The 17,046-nt window shown below is 34.2% G+C and overlaps 1 protein-coding gene and 1 pseudogene across 3 annotated transcripts in view; both read right to left on the bottom strand.

The window, feature by feature from the left end:
* The window catches only part of LOC105530348 (UDP-glucuronosyltransferase 2A1), a 45,383-nt gene extending 31,113 nt beyond the window's left edge, over window positions 1–14,270 (bottom strand). For both annotated transcript variants that reach the window (XM_011967859.1, XM_011967861.1), the window contains exons 1-2: window positions 14,208–14,270; window positions 8,206–8,974 (exon numbers count right to left, since the gene is read on the bottom strand). In XM_011967859.1, coding sequence (XP_011823249.1) covers window positions 8,206–8,920 — 715 coding nt within the window. In that variant the 5' untranslated portion in view covers window positions 8,921–8,974; window positions 14,208–14,270. The remainder of the gene's footprint in view (window positions 1–8,205; window positions 8,975–14,207) is intronic.
* LOC105530349 lies at window positions 12,263–13,743 on the bottom strand (annotated as a pseudogene). The gene has a single exon (XR_001004635.1). The product of XR_001004635.1 is annotated as an acetyl-CoA acetyltransferase, cytosolic pseudogene (transcript).
* Window positions 14,271–17,046: the final 2,776 nt, after the last annotated feature.

Genomic DNA, 17,046 nt, shown 5'->3' with positions numbered 1-17,046 from the left:
AACTCTTCTAGAATAATCTTAATATTTAACCAATGGCTACCATCTGTAGGCCAAATTAACACATTCCCACTTAGAGCAATTTCAGTCAGAGTCAAGTTAAAAACCAGCATCTGGACAAACTTCTTAGGCATGGTGAAATCCATTATGGAAACCATCCTACTGTAGGTCCTTCAAGATGTAAAAAAACAAAATAAACCAAAAAACTTCAAAGTACATCTAGGTCAATTTCTAAATAAAATAATACTTAATGCGATGGTTACACTGAGTTATGGGTCAACTGATCTTCAGATTAAAATAGAATATAATTCAAATTCCTATATGCACTTACATAATTATTTCAATAACAGAAATAAAATTTGGTTAAAGAAAAGGAGGCAGGGGTGTTATAAACCTACAATCTGTATATTCTGGGATAATAACTATGATTTATAAAATACATCTTTAATATAATACATTTTTCGCAAAATTGATTAAACAACTTTCTCTCAGAGGAAGTTTGCTCAAAGATTTCAAGGTGTTTTAGATTATATGGATTACAGAGTAAAATACTATGCATTTGATATAGAATAGCTTTCTTCTCCATAAAGCCAATTGATCATTGTCTCCTATGCCTTTGTTACAGGGAATTTTTCAGTTTCTTCCATATGACACAAATGAAGAAGATATGGCCTGGTACTCCAAAGAAGCACAGACTTTGTTATTCAGAGAAGTTAGGTAGATACTGGAGTTCAATAGATTCAGATTCAAATATTGTCCTTTTATAAGAATTCTGACCTCAGGGAATTATCGAGACCCTCCCATTCTAAGTTTTCTCAAAGAAAAATGAGAGGTAATGACATTGATTTGTTGTATTACTTTGTGGATTAACAATAGTATCTGTAAAGCTACTGTTCCTTCTTCTTGGTAGAGAGCAAGGGTGTAGTAATGTTAAAGGTTTAATAAATTTGTCTAAAGATCGATTAGGAAATCCATGGGCCAGCTGCAGAATGACTGGCTAGACTTGGACATAACAATATCAGATATGGATATAGTGTTGCAATTCTTAGTGAATTCCAAACTGAATAGTAGCAATTACGTAAGAATTCTGTCTTGAAATAGTTAGAGGCCACCATTAAAACGAGAAATATGAACAAATAAAGTGATTAAAAGGATAATAATCAAAAATTAAGATTAGAAAATAAGTGATGTATTTTAAATTTATTCTCAGTTGCCCTTAAATCATGTAATTTCAGGCCCTTGAATAACAAAAGAACCAGGAGGGCAGAGAACAGGAAAGACAAGAGAGAGAAGTGATGGTTTTAGAATTTTTGCATTTATGTCCTTTCAAGAGTAAGCCTCAATTTGAATATAGTGGCAGTACCTTAAAAATTAATTAGATTTTGAAACCAGGCAGCCAGAGAAGAGTGTAAATAATCTTAATGATCTTCAAAATAAGCCCAGGAAAAGGGGATTAAAAATCTTCATAAAGAAATCTGTTGCTGTCAAACTTTCAATAAAAAGTAAAGAAAACACAACACTATAGAAAACATGAAAGTCTATCTATAAAATACTTAGATTTGTTCAAAAGTTGAGTTACATGTAAGGAAAATATAATAATTAATTAGGGATTACTCACAAATGTAGCTACGATAGTACATAAAAGCTTATCAAAATATGCTTCAAAATCTCAATACCTATAGATATCCCTAAATTACCGAGAGTAAGGGGAAAATGATGATTTTAGTCAACTTCCACTTTTAAGTAATATCTGCAGGGTGATAAAATATTTATCTAATTTAGTGAAGAACAATAAAATGTATATAATGCTTTTAATTTGAATTGATTATCCTATTATTTACTAAATAAAACAACATTTTATTTAGTAAAATGTATATAATGCCATTAGCCTGAATTGATAATCCGCAAAACAACATTCTGGTATGAAAATATTTTTCCACTAAAGACGTGCCCTTGCCTGAAAGTCTTCTCTTCCTAAGTGCTTCCAGAACATTGCACCTGATGGCTAGGATTCAACTCTGCTGGCTCTTTTTTCATTGTCTCCCCAAGGCCAGAAAAGCCAGGAAACCAGTTTTCATACTCTTTTGGGTATGAGTGATTCAGTTTTATTTGAGTTTCTTGATTTTTATTAACCTAATTCTCTAAAAGCTTAAATTTAGATGTACTTTTAGTTTTGCTTTGTTTTGCTAAACAGAAACTGCGTATATTCTAGCACTTTGCTTTTTACCTCAGAGTGGAGTCTAATATCAAATGATTCACCACTTTCTGAATTGTAACTAAGCAAGTTACTTAGCCTCCTCATTTACCAAATGATGAGAACAATGGCACCTATTTCCTATAGTTTTGGGTATGGTGTGACACAATGCAGGTAAATTATTCAGAACAGCACCTGGACTCCGTAAGTGATAGCTACCCATGATGTTTTAGGGAGAGAATCTTATTTTTTAAATGATCAAATAAATCAGATCTCATTAACTTGACCCTTCTCTACTCTTTCTCTCCTCCTACAGTGACAGACTGGAGAATCTAGGGTTTGGTGCAGAATTTCTCAAACACTGAAAGTTTCCCCACAAGGCAGTCCCTCTCAGTCTTTCGGCAGAACACAAGTGACAGGTTATTAACAATGCAAAGAGTACCAAAGTTTACAAATTACTTATTTTAAGAAATATAGGCATATAAAACTCAAGATTATATCCACACAAATTATAACTTCCATATTTCCTTTTCTTCTAATACCTTTTCATTAGTGAGAGCAAAAAAGATAGAGTGATCACTATCTCCAAGAATTTCCAATGTCCCAACTTCAATTACATCTCCAATGTAATGCCTGTGGCTATCATTCAGCTTATGGGTCATTGCAGAAAAGGGAATGATAGTAGAAAGTTTTTCAAAGATTCTAACCAATCAAGATTAATGTAAATTAAGACAGAAGAAGAATAACGGAAAAAAGGAAGGAGAGAAGAAAGCAAAGGAATAATTAGTAAGAAAGAGAAAAAGAAAAAAAAAGGAAGACTTAAGTAGAAATGTATTATTCTACAGGAAAAGATTCCAGTGCATTTTTTCTTCTTTAAAATTACTGCTGAAAATCAAGTATCCTGGAAGTATACACATTTCATGTTTCATTTCTAGCATTTTATTTTATATTAATTACTCATGCTCAGGGAGTCCGGAGTTCATGCAAAGATCTAGATACTATGATCATTCTTTTTGAAAATCTAGATTTCTTATTTAATAGACTTGCAAAAAAGTCTGTTATTATAGATGACATTCATCTTAGAGATTATTCACCTAATTATTCATATATAATGTTATGTATTTTTACATGTTATACACCTCTAATATAGAGAGATTATTCACAAAAAAACCTTGCTTTTACAGTGGTCAAAGGGTAAAGTGCTGTTGGTAACAATATGTAATGCTTATGGATTATAAGTATTTTTAGTGACAAAAAATGTTACGTTTTTCTCCCGTTAAATGTGCCCCAGTTTTGGTGTTTTTTTTTTTCTTTTTAAATAAAAGTGAAAATGAAATTTACCTGGTTCCATTTTTTTAAATGCATAAAAATTCAAAAAATTTTTAATGTATACATTAGAAACTGTGGAACCTGTTACCTCCTTTCAGTTAGAAGTGGCTTATAAAGCTCTCTTAACGCCAAAGATATATCCCTAGACAACCCTCCCCAGACAACAGAATCGCATGATGACCTACCCCTTAATGAATACTAGGTTACCTAGTGATACAATGGTCCAATTGTGTTCATTCGACAAATCAAAAATAGGCAAGAAATAGAATAGCACATTTTAAAAGCTAAACACATTGAAAAGAAGAAAAGTGTCCAAGAAAAATTTAACCTAAAATATTCTGAACAGTTCATAGATTTGCACCTGAAATTTAAAAAGAAGAAAAAACAATTTCTAGAACTAGGAAATATGACATCGAAGCTTTGATATGAGAAAGATTTTCATTTGAATACTATTTTCTCATAATTTAACATGTTTGATATTTCCAAGTCTCAATATTCTTTTCTGTGTTACAACTTTTTTCTTGCAATGAACTGCAATAGTTCAAGGATTGAGAGAAAATATACGTAAATCACTTATCACAGTGGCTAGTGCATAGAAAGATATTAATATATACTGCTATCACTATTATGATATCCATCAGTGTGAGCTAAATTCCCATGATCTGAAATAAAATGAGTAATTTTACATTATAAATATCCAATTTCTACCAATTATCAGAGATTAAGGACTCACTCTGAGCTTCTTGTTGCATTCCACTGCAGAGAAGTAAACTTAGGAACTTGTTCTATTTATTTACTCAGGTGAGACTGTTCGAGGTCTAAGTGGATATAAATTTGTTACAATGATTTGATTAACGAATTTTAAGTAAATGTGGAACATCAATTCAAATTACAAATTGCAAAGGAGTTATTTTTACAAGTCAGTTCCATTTATCATTCTCCTTTCTCATTCTACATCCACAAAGTCTTGCACAGAAATAAGTTACTCTGTCATGTCAATACGTTACTTCTTACCTTGTCTTTTAAATATGACTGTTCATGTTCCTGGCATCAGTAAGAATATTGTGTTTTAATAAAGACAAACTTAAGTAGTCATTCTAAGTCAAAAGCGGGTAATTTGATCAGAAACATGATATATCAAAATCAGAGGATAAGAACATCTTTAGAAATCTGCATTATATTCCTCTGAACAAATTGTTAAGAAAGATTAGCCTCATGTATTAAGACTGAAAGAATAGTGTGCTTTTATTACCAGTATTTACTTACAGGCAAAATAAAATGGAACATGTGATTCTGAGACTGCCAGCCTAGGTAAAGTAAACTGTCAGATAACTTCACAAATAAAGAGATTAGTAATCATGAGAATTAGAATTCCAAGGTTGATGATGAGGAGTTGACAAAACTGAAGCGGTAGGATTGAAAATATAAACATAAATTGTGACCAAGAGACTGTCTATGTACATTCCGTTCTTACCTGAACTGAGATGCTGCACTTACTCCGATGTCCCTTTTAGTTTACCACATATATGAGGATATGAAGGATATTTTGCCATCTTGACAGTTTCATTGCTTCATAAAACTTCAATTTTTTCCTCCTCTGTCTTTTAAGATCTAGTTTCAGCCATAAGATGTTTCCCATTCATTTTTATCTCTATAGGACACTTGAAGATTCATCTATAATCATCGTAGCAAAGTTTGTATTCTCTGAATAAGAGAATAACTAGTTTTTCTTTTACTTCTCAAGAGATAAAGATCTGTTTTTGAATTTTAGGCCAATTACTTAACACACCCAGAGGAGTTTATGACTTTTGCTATCGGTGTTAATTATAACTGGCTTACCAGCTTTTGATAATAATCATTCACATGGCTGTAGTATCTCATGTCTTCATTCACATACCAACCTATGCATATTTATTTTGATTGATATAGGTCAACTTTACAGGTTTTTTAGAACAGAGGTCTGTAGAAAAGAAGCTAACGTGTCAGTAAGCATCACTACACAGAAATCTCACTTTCTTCTTTTGCCAACATTCATGTAACCCACTGTTTTACCTAGTACACTTTGTCATCTTTAAATTATTTTCAATAGCATTTAGGATGTTCATTCATTAGCTAGTAACCATTTCTAGGCCTTACAAGCTCTGCTTAGCAAACATTACAGTCTCTGCAGTCTGTGCATTATTACTTTGTTATCAATAAATGAATGCACATAAATTAATGTGCCAATGTTACTAATGAGAAGCTACAGCCTCAGAACTTAATAACAGCTAGGAAGAGTAAGGAGAGGGAGGATGAAGAGAGGTTGATTAATGGGTACAAATAGACAGTTGAGCCCAGTCTTTGATAAACCAGTAGGGTGACTACAGTTAGCAATCTGTTGTACATTTCAAAATTGCTAGATGATAATTTGAATGTTCCTGTTATCAAGAAAAGATGGATATTTAAGGTGACAGATATCCCAATTATCCTCATTTGATCTTTACATATTATATGTATCAAAATAGCACATGTACCCCCAAAATATGTACATCTATCATGTATCAATAAGATAAAAAATCCTAGAGAAATATAACTTACCAAATTTGGAAAACATTTCTCCTCTATCTGATTATCATTGGGTTTATGTCTGCATTTGTAAGGTTTAGCAAGGAAGCAAAGTAAACATTAAATATATAATACTTAACCCTACATACAAAGTATCAACTGCAACTGTGTATTGTGAAATAATTTTACCTGCCTGGGAAGAAAATCATGTTTAGAACATGTAAATGCATTGCTTGAGTTCAAATATTTTGATTGTTGACAATTTCAGAAATATGTTATGTATGAAAGCAGAGAAATAACAGGTGACCTGCATGTAATAAGATAGCAGAAAACATGGAAACTAGATTACCATAAGAGAGATAAAAGTATATATGTGTCATCTTTATTTAGATGACACTTCAATCTCTAACCCAGGAGATTACCTCTGAGATCTCACCCCTTATATCCAGCTGCTTATTGGATTTTGCTAAATATTCCCCAAAGTGTCACATACACAACATGTACAAAATTCAATACAGTATCCATTTTTATTCTCCCATATTCACTGTCATGGCTGATTGGGCCACCCTATTCTAAATCCTTTCAGATGTAAACTAATTTAGTCCTTTTAGTAGCCTTGTCAGACTTGACATAAATGAGGTTCAGGTGCAAGGAGACTGAATTACTTTTCAAAGCTACAGACTGCTATGTGGATGTTGTCTGTTAGCTCCTGCTATCCTAATTGTGTTGCTATGGAGTCTCATACTGCACTATTTTCCTCCATTTATTCGCCACTTGTGTAGGGCGGGCTCTTACCATATCTTTCCTAGAATGATAACTTAGTCTAGTCTCACACCTCTCAACTCTACCGCCACATCTGTCCAAGTGTTTTATATAAAATGAAAATCAGGTCATAATATTTCCCTTTAGATGGTTCTCAATTGCTTATTAGATTAAGATGTTTTTAGAATGATGTACAGGAGACTTTGAAATATTCATTGAATTAATTCACTCATTCTTGTGGTTTCAACGTCATTAGCATCTTCCCCCATGCCTCCCTACCTTACACTTGAACCTTCAGCAATACTAAATTATCAGAAATATCCATCGCACCTGTGCTGTTTTGTCTTCAACTTTGAGCATGCTTTTTCTTTCCCCGTTCTTACCTTGCAGGAAAACTCACATTCAGTATTTTAAAGTATCCTTATGCATCACCTGAACTCTGAAGTTTTTCAAAATAACACGCTCTGTCTGTCAACATAATACCTAACTCCTCTACATTTTGTAATTGGTACATATTTCCATATTTACGTAATTCACATAATAAATATTCCTTTTAATGTCTGATTTATCTGTTTGTGAAATCCTTGAACCGATGGACTTTATTTTAGTCTTCCTATCTAAAAGAGTGCTTAGTAAAGAGTAAGAAATCTATAATTAATGAGGAATAAATGATAAAATTCAAAAGCAAAAAAATGGACAAAGCCTGTTTGATTTTTAGACAAATATGTTCATAAATATATCAACATGATCAATATAGGCTTTCTGATGTTAGTACCATTGATTACATTTTTATTTATCAGGTAAACACCATATCACACTTAAGCAAGTTAAATAAGCTTAGCATGGATAAATCATCCAGATCAATGGTTTTAGTTCACACCTTACACTTAAAGGTGATAAAGCCTTAATATATTTTGTTTCTTTATGAGCCTTAATATTTATTAAATGATGATCAGAGATTATCAACATACATGTATGCTCTTAAACATGCATAATAATGTCTGTATTAATAATAGGCTTGTGGAAAGTTTAACATTTTCTGGCTTTCTCCACACATCCCTGTAGTTTCTAGGCAATTTCTATTTTGAGCATAATATCTACATAAGATACAGCCTGACTTTTAGACTAAAGTATTTGTCACTAGATTTTATCCTTAAAAGAACTAAATTGATATCTTTAAGTCCATGCAATTAGAAAACAACACACTGTACTACTGAAGTACAATGTCTTTTATCTTCTTTTGTGCTATCAAGTGATAGTAATACATAGCATATCAATACTTGGAATTAAAAAAGAGTAGACATAGAAAAATAAAGAAGGGGCTCCACAAAGTTCTGTTTTTTCAAATTCAAGTAATAGAAACAAAATTTGTTACATACCTAAAGCTTTACTATAGTATGAATCCCAGGATTTCCAAAGAGTTTCAAACATGTAGTCCTGTAGGTGGTAGGAGATGAAATTTCTTATTCTGTCAGTGAAAGACATTTGGTCGGTGAGTTCTGATAAAACAGCAGGAACATAGGAAGGTGGGTATGGTACCTTCCCACAGTGCTTTTCCACTGTTGAGGCTGGAGAAAACCTCAAGGAGTACATAAATGGAATTCCAAGTTTTAAAGCTACTATATCGCCACAAGGAAATACTGGATCTGACACCAGGACTTCAAACTTGCTTTTCTTTAGCTTTTCCATCAGCTGTTGGTTTTTAAGAACACCATCACAGATCTCCCGAGACACTATATGGAAGTTCTTGATTGCTTTGGCCATCTTCTGATAGAATCTCCAAATAGTTGAAGGAGATGGTCTATTTTCCAGCCATGTCAAAACGAAGTCGTTGATTACTCCTTCTATTTTTTCTTTGCCAAAGGGCACCTTATATATTTCAAATGTCAGAGATGAGTTAGAGGTTGGTGTGATGAAAAGTGCACCCGAGGCAACTAGGACAGTCACATTATGCTCTTTTTTAACGAGCTCATCTATAATTATCTTAACATTTAGCCAATGACTACCTTCCATTGGCCAAATCAAAACATTTCCACCAAGAGTGGTTCCTATGAGACTTATCTGAAGGGAGAACAGGAGAAGGTTGTTTAACATGATGTGGCTTGATGCAGAAGATTTGATGAGATGTGAAGCAAAAGTTTTTCTCTGCTTTTAAAGGAAAAAGAAAAGGAAAGACAAAAGGATTTCTCAGTTTTGAGGCAAACCATTAATACCCTTAAAATGCTTCTCTCTATAAAATGATACTAGTCACAGTAGCTCCATATTTTAGGGTATATACAGATGCATGGGTAATGTGTCTTACTTCTCAACCTGTTGCTTTAATTTTAACGTTTTAGTATGATTCCTGCTGTCTAATCCTCCTTTTGAACTTAATCCTCCAACCCTTTTTTGTGTGTTTCATAATTGTTAAATTTTTACAATTAAATTAGATAAAGCTTCTGTATATGTCAACTCTACATTCAGGTCTAGATATTGAAACCTTAGTTAGGACCAAAACTCATTCAGAAATTTAAAGTTGTTGATACTGTAAGTTTTAAAATTTTTAATGCTTTAATATAATTTCATTTGTCACAATTAGACATTATAATAATAGTTATAATATATAACATTATGTCAAATGATATTTATAAATATATATTACTATAAATATGTATAAATTCAAATACTTATAAATAATATGTATAACATATATACTATATTTATAACTACTTTATTAACATGTTTGCAAAAATAGTTTATGTTAATCACCAAGTAAATATTATAAATAGATGAATAAAATAAAAGATGTGCAAGAGATTATAGGTTATGTTACTAGTGAATAGGAGCTATTTAAAGAGAATTACTAAGTCAAGCATACATCTACCAAAAGTGCTGCTCAAAAGCTATCTAGCCTGAATGAAAAACAGCTACTTGACACCTAGACTCACCCTTCAATGATTGCTAGCGTTTATTAAGTCCTCGTTGTATGTCAAACATTATGCAAACTCTTTAACACGTTAATTTCATTTCTTGCTTATTTTTAAAAAAATCCTATTATGGATCTTTTATAATTATTCCCACATCAAAGAAAAAGAAACCACTGCCCAAAGAGATTGAATAACTTGCCATGTTCCTACAGCAAAATAAGAAAATACTACTTATTGGGTACAATGGAAATACAGTGTACACTGCTTGGGTGATGGGTACACTAAAAGCTCAGATTTCACCACTACACAATGTACCCAGACAGCACAACTGCACTTGAACCCCTAAAATAAGAATAAATAAAAGATGGGAACTAATGGTAGCAATCTTAAGGATCTCTAACTCCCACAGCCTGTTGTATTAACCACTGGGATAGATTGCCCCATCAAAATGTATCATGTCCCCTTACCAACTAAGGAATCTATATGAATAGTAGCCTTCCAAAAGCAAGATAACACAATACAAAATTGTGTAACACACATTGGATAATATCGGATCAAGTAATTTAAGTAAAGCGATCTCTGTGAAAATATTATGTTTGTATGCATGTGTCTGTGAATAAGCAGAGTGATCTTTTTTGTGTTAATAAACCTTCTGAAATTATAAATGCCATATTCTTAGTGATATCATAAAATCGTCTCTTCTAAGCTCTCCCATTACCAAAGATAATCTGTATGAAAACATCAACTGTTTCATTCAAACAATTACTTTTATAAAGTACTGTTCAAAGTTTAACAGAGTGATCATAAAATTCCTTGAATTTGTTTCCATTCTAGGCTCTCTGCAGAAGATGTTATGGTGTGCACAAAATTTTTGCCTTCCTGGTGTCAGCCTGGTTCATAGTGACTTGGCAAGAAACTTTAAAATAATTGTCATGATTCACTAGGATGTCATGATTCACTGATGTTATTTTCTTCATTTTATTTATTGGCTGGGAATCAGATCCAGTTTTAGATAACTAAAATATGGTATTTTATTCAAGTACTATTGAGAGAGGAGAAATCAAGAAACCAGTTAGGCAGATAGTTAGAACAAGGTCCTTTGGTAAAATTCTTTCTAACAAAAGGGCAGCCTGAAGCTGCACAACCTTCAAGCACAGATAAAGAGGCAAGGTCAACCATAAAAGACCCTTGTCTTTTGTAACCAGCAAAAGACATATACATATACACACTGTGGGCTTCAGTGAGCATGTTCCTTTTCTTTTTTGTTCCTATCCTCTTCAGATAAGAGAACTTACACAGGGAGGGTTGCCTAAGACATGCCTGCATGTGCACAGATAAGATTAGTTACACAGAACCAGGCATGTCTGCAATGGAAAATTCCATCTCCTGATACATGCGCAGTAAGGAAACAGGATAATATGGAATAACTCAGGGCCTGCATGCACACAAGAGGGAGTGGGTGGAGTTGTGAGAAATTCGCACCTTTGCAAATAAAAAACACCCCACCCCACTGGCTTGTTTATAAAAGTCTTTGCATTCAACTGAGAAATGGCAATCCTCTCGGTCCCCATCTCTGCTGTGGAGAAATTTCCCCTTTCACTTACTAGACTTTCACTCCAACCTCACCCTTGATGTCCATGCACCTTAATTTTCTTGGTCCTAAGACAAAGACCTCTGGGTAATACCTCAGACAGGGAGACTGCTCCAGTGACGTTAAGCTGCTTCACTATGTGTTTATTGGGTACCTATTATTCACACACAGCAGTACCTACTAGGTAGAAGAGGAATCCAAGAGATCTTTCTCATATTACTTTTATAGTCTATCAGTGGAAGATAAGAAAAATACATACATATCTGCGACAAAAATCACTGTAATACATTATAGTAAGCAAGATATTATAAACATAATTTAGATTTTAGAATAAATTAGGCCAAAGAATCCTAGCTTAACATTATGCTGTTTAACATTTATTAGACCAAATTTTCTCATATATAAAATGAAAATTAAAAACAACTTGTTTGAGAATATAAAGTAATAAAATAAAATAAGCATATTTGTTAATATATTAAAAATGAATATACAATAAATACCATAAATTATGTAATAATGCAACAGATAAGAAAACTATATATTTAAATAGATACAATTGTATTTATTAAGCCACAAGTATATTACCTGGAGTAAAAGTGATGTTTAAAATGTATTATCTTTTTCATGTAATCCCTTCTCTTCTCTTCCCTAGAGAAATTAACAAGGGCCTTCATATGAAATGACATAGGTATAGTGTTTTCAGAGATCCGTAGAGATTACTTACAGCTTTTTGGGGGGATTAAGGGTAGGGTGGAGGATAGGAACTGTCTCTTATACACATCTAGATGTGTATAAGAGACAGACTTATTATAGCATAAAACTTATATTTAAAGTAGATTTAAAAATAAATATTTAAAAATCTATTAATTAATATTAAGAAAATAAAATTCCCACTGAGGATGACATCTTGCATCCTGTTATTCATGTGTTGTCTTTTTTTTTTTTGATTGATCTGATGTCTCTTGTATGTATAACAATGTTAAACGCAATTATCTTGTACCTTGAGTTAAGTATTACACATTAAAGTACAACAAGTTGTAAACTTGGGTTTTTGTGATGTATGAAATGATTTCCATGTGTTTTGGTCCTCTGATTTCACATATAACAACCTAGTACTTTATTAGTTTAAAAAGAAATTGAGGTTGTTCAAAGTTTAAGCAATTCATCCTCTCTGAGCACACATTGCTATTCCCATCCCACCCCCAATGCACAGGGCCACAATGCCACAACTTCCTCCCGTTCTCTCCAGTGTGTGTAACAGGGTCACAAGAATTCGACAGCCAGATGCTCCAAGAGGGTGGCCCACGGCTATAGCCCCTCCTTCAATGTTGACCTTCTCTGGGTTTAATCCAAGTTCTTTAACTATGACAACAGAGAGGGCTGCAAAGTCTTCATTGATTCCAAATATATCAACATCCTCCAGTGACCAATCTGCTTTTGTAATAGCTTGCTTTGTGGCTGGAATTGGTCCTATTCCCATAAGGGAAGGCTCCACACCCACTTGGGACCAGGAAACTATCAGTGCTAAAGGTGTAAGCCCACGTTTATCAGCTTCTGATTTCTTCGTAAGAACCACAGCTGCAGCACCATCATTTATTCCTGAAGCATTGGCTGGGGTGACGATTCCCGTTCCATCGGTAAGAAAGTAATGCTTTAGCTTGGACATGGCTTCTATGTTGCTCCCATGGCGAGGAAACTCATCTGTTTTAACTTCAATAAGACCTTTTCTAGATGACACCAAAACTGGTACAATCTCTTTGTCAAAATGGCCAGCTTTCTGTGTATTCTCTGTCCTATTCTGGGACAGAACTGCAACTTCATCCTGATCTTCTCTAATCACTTGCCATTTTTTGGCTACGTTTTCAGCTGTAATACCCATATGACAGTTGTGAAATGCATCTGTAAGACCATCACAGAGTATACTGTCAGTCAGTGGCATCTCACCTATCTTTACTCCTGTTCTCAAGTGAGCCAAGTGAGGAGCCTTGCTCATATTTTCCATGCCTCCTGCAACCACAATGCTGGAGTCTCCTATCCCTATTGACTGGGCTGCAAGGCACACAGCTTTTAGACCTGACCCACAGATCATCTGGCAGCTCCATGCTGGAATAGAGTAGGGAATTCCTGCACCCACACTGGCTTGTCTAACAGGATTCTGCCCACAACCTGCTGCCAAAACATGTCCAAAGATGACCTCCCACACATCTTCAGGAACCACAGTGGCCCTCTTCAAGTCTTCTTTGATGACAGTGGAGCCCAAGTCTTGGACAGGAACAGTAGCTAAGGCACCATTGAAGGAACCTATGATGGTCCGCGTCGCCGAGACGATGACCACAGGATCTGAGCCTGCATTCATCCTGCCCACGAACGCCTCTCCTGCTGCCGTCTGCCCTGCGCTGCCTGCAAGTTAGGCAAGGCTCCTCCTCGCAGCCCACAGGTCACCCCCTCATGTGTTGTCTTAAAGACCACAGTGATCACTTGTGTACATTATCCTTGCCTTCACCATATGTCAGTACGAAGTTTCTTATTTGTTACTTTATGTGTCATCTAATGAAGGAACAAACAACTCTCCACTGGTAGGAACAAGAGGCATGAGAAGAACCCCTAAAGAGGACCGTGAGTTCACACTTAGACAAAACTCTCAACTTACTGCTCTGTCCACACAGTTCCCTCAATATCTGTAAAATTATTTTGAAGTATAAAATCTGGGAGAAAAATCCCTCAAATTATAAATTAGAACTAATACACTTTCATGGGTAAGCAATGAAACAAACCAAAAGCTAAACCAACCTTTTGATGATTAATATTTCTTTAAGAAGAAAATGGAAAATAAATTTGAACATACATTTTATATTGATTATCATGAAGTTTTCTAGTTTCTTACCTGAAGTTTCCTGAAGGAACGTTAACAGCACTCATTTGACATTAAGGAAGAAGCTGAATGTAAATAAATCCTAGGTGAATAAGCATAATATAATCAGTAATATGATCTTAAATGGAATAAAGATTACGTAAAGTCGTTTATACTTAACATTTTCCACCCACTACACTGTGAAGCAGATTAACCTTTTGTCAAAGGTGTAAACTTCTATTGGTTCCCTAGCAACTATTTGCCCTGAATTTTGCATTTACTCTCATGATCTCTGCCCCTACCCCCGCTAACCAAGTATGTCAGGATATATCTAAAATAAGATTGACAATAATTAGTAATCTTGAGATTGTTATGAATAAGTATGAGCATTTAATGTCCCTCAAACGCATGAAACAATTATTTTTATTATGATGATGAAAAGAAATTTTAAAAAATTAAAATGTCTTTATTTTTATTTATTTATATATTTATTTTCCTGATTCATGATGATGAAAGTGGGTGGTTTAATTGATCTTTGCCATAAAGAAGATAGTAATTTAGATCATGAAATAATTTTTTTAGAGTTGCACACCTTCATTATGCACCATCCTTGGGGAAGAAAATTACTGCTGTTTCTTTGTGTAAATATTTTGAAGTAGCAAAAAAAACTTAGTATGTTTTTTGGCATAGTGTCCTAAATATGTCATATTTAGCAATAACTAAGCATTGAGATAGAACATCACCATTTGTTGTTTTTGCTGATAAACAAACTTATGGAAATGTGGAAATAAATTTCATACAGCTAATAAGTATGGCATAGTCCCGCAGAGACACACTTTGTGTGATAACATTAAAGAGGAAATAAAGGAGAACGGTGGAGGCCCCGCACAAGTCTTTAGGTTCACATCAGCTTGGATTGCATACATCTGACTACAAATATTCATCAGTTTATAGAGTACAAGTTCAATCGTGATAAAAGAGAAGTAATGTGTGTGCTTCATATAATGATTTCTCCATTTTGAATAGCTAAAATAATTAACTTCTCAGCTAAATAAAATGAGTCTTCATGCAAATATTTCAACATGAGCCCTCAAATGGAAACTTTTCTGAGTCTTCTCACCTATAGTAATGTATCTTTTGCCTTCACACTTGTAACACAGCATGTGTGTTAATTTGATTACCATAGTTTTCACTCAAATCTATTTGATCATACTCTATTTATTTTCTTTTTATAATCCCAATCACAAACACACACACACACACAAACATACACACACACACATTCCTTTGAAGCCAAATAATTGATAACTTTTAAAAAAAATTTCTGTTTGGTTTTCTGTACTGTAAAATTCATATCAAATGTATTAACTGTAATATAAAAGTGTTTTGTTTTGTTTTGTTTTGTTTTTGCTTGTCCAAGATTTTTACTTGTTACAAGTGGTTAAATTTCTATCTAGGACAGAATGAGAAAAGCCAGTAACTTTGAAAATATTGAACAGCATGATTCCCAACTTGACAAAGGAGAGACTCAAAATAAGAAAAAATCGTAATGAACACTGGACACAGTAGGCCTGAAGACTTCCTATGATTCCAATACATTTCTAGGTGTAAAAGATCAGTTATTCTACTCATTCTCTCATGAAGACTGACAAGCAAAGACCTGACTAACTCTGTAACAAGAAAACAGTTTAAATTGGTGAAGCTTTTCTTGGAAATGACTCATTTTACCCAATTCAATGACAGCAATTTTCACCACTTAGAATTAATGAGAAATACTGGATAAACTATCATCAACTTCAAGGTTAACCAGTAAACTTCTTTGAAAAACAACAATGTTTCATACCATGTATGATAATAATTTTTATCAATGTTTAAAAAGCATTTTGAAAAATTCATGTCAAATATTTTCTTTTCATTTTAATTTCTGAGTTATTTTTCCTATGTGTATCAGTTGTTTATTCTACAAAAAAAAATCCCTTCAGATTTAGTAGCTTCAACTAACAATCACTTTATTTGCTGCCAATTTTGGGGGTGAGAAGTTTGTGCTGGGTTCAGTTGGACAGTTCTACTGATTTCCCTGTATACATCTCGTGCAGCAAAAGTCATCCTGGGGGCTCTATGTGATGGTTAATTTTTGTACCAACTTGGCTGGATCATAGTGCCCAGATATTTGGTCAAACATCATTCTAAATATTTCTGTCTAGGTGTTTTGGGAATGAGATAATATTTTACAGGATCATTCTTCACAATGTGGGTGGGCCTCATCCAGTTGGTTGAAGGCCTTAATAGACAGTAATTGACATCACACCTAAATAAGAAGAAATTCTGTCAGCAGACTGCTTTTGGACCCAAATTGCAACTCTTCCCTGAGTCTCAAGCCTGCTGTTTTACCTTGCAGATTTTGGACTTATCAAGCTTCCACAATTGTAGGAAGTGTTTCCTTAAAATAAATTTACATCTCTCTCTCTCTGCATACATACACATACACACACACACACTCACACACACACATCCTCTTGGTTCTCTTTCTCTGGAGAACCATAACACAGTCCACTTAGACAGATTGTCTAAGGTGGCTTCACTTAAGTTTTGGATGTCGACTCTTGCCCTCACTCTCTTGAAACAATGTTCTTAGACTCTCATGTAAAGAAACTCCATCTAGAGGTCAGAAGATGGAGACCATCCTGCCTAACCCCGTCTCTACTAAAAAAATACAAAAAGCTAGCCCGGCGTGGTGGCGGGCACCTGTAGCCTCAGCTACTTGGGAGGCTAAGCCAGGAGAATGGCATAAACCTGGGAGATGGAGCTTGCAGTGAGCTGAGATTCAGCCACTGCACTCCAGCCTGGGCGACAGAGCGAGACTCCATCTCAA

The sequence above is a fragment of the Mandrillus leucophaeus genome, unplaced genomic scaffold (assembly GCF_000951045.1).
Source record: "Mandrillus leucophaeus isolate KB7577 unplaced genomic scaffold, Mleu.le_1.0 Scaffold813, whole genome shotgun sequence".
Taxonomy (NCBI): Eukaryota; Metazoa; Chordata; class Mammalia; order Primates; family Cercopithecidae; genus Mandrillus; species Mandrillus leucophaeus.
Note: the sequence above shows the minus strand (reverse complement) of the source record. Positions and strands in the feature narration are given on the sequence as shown.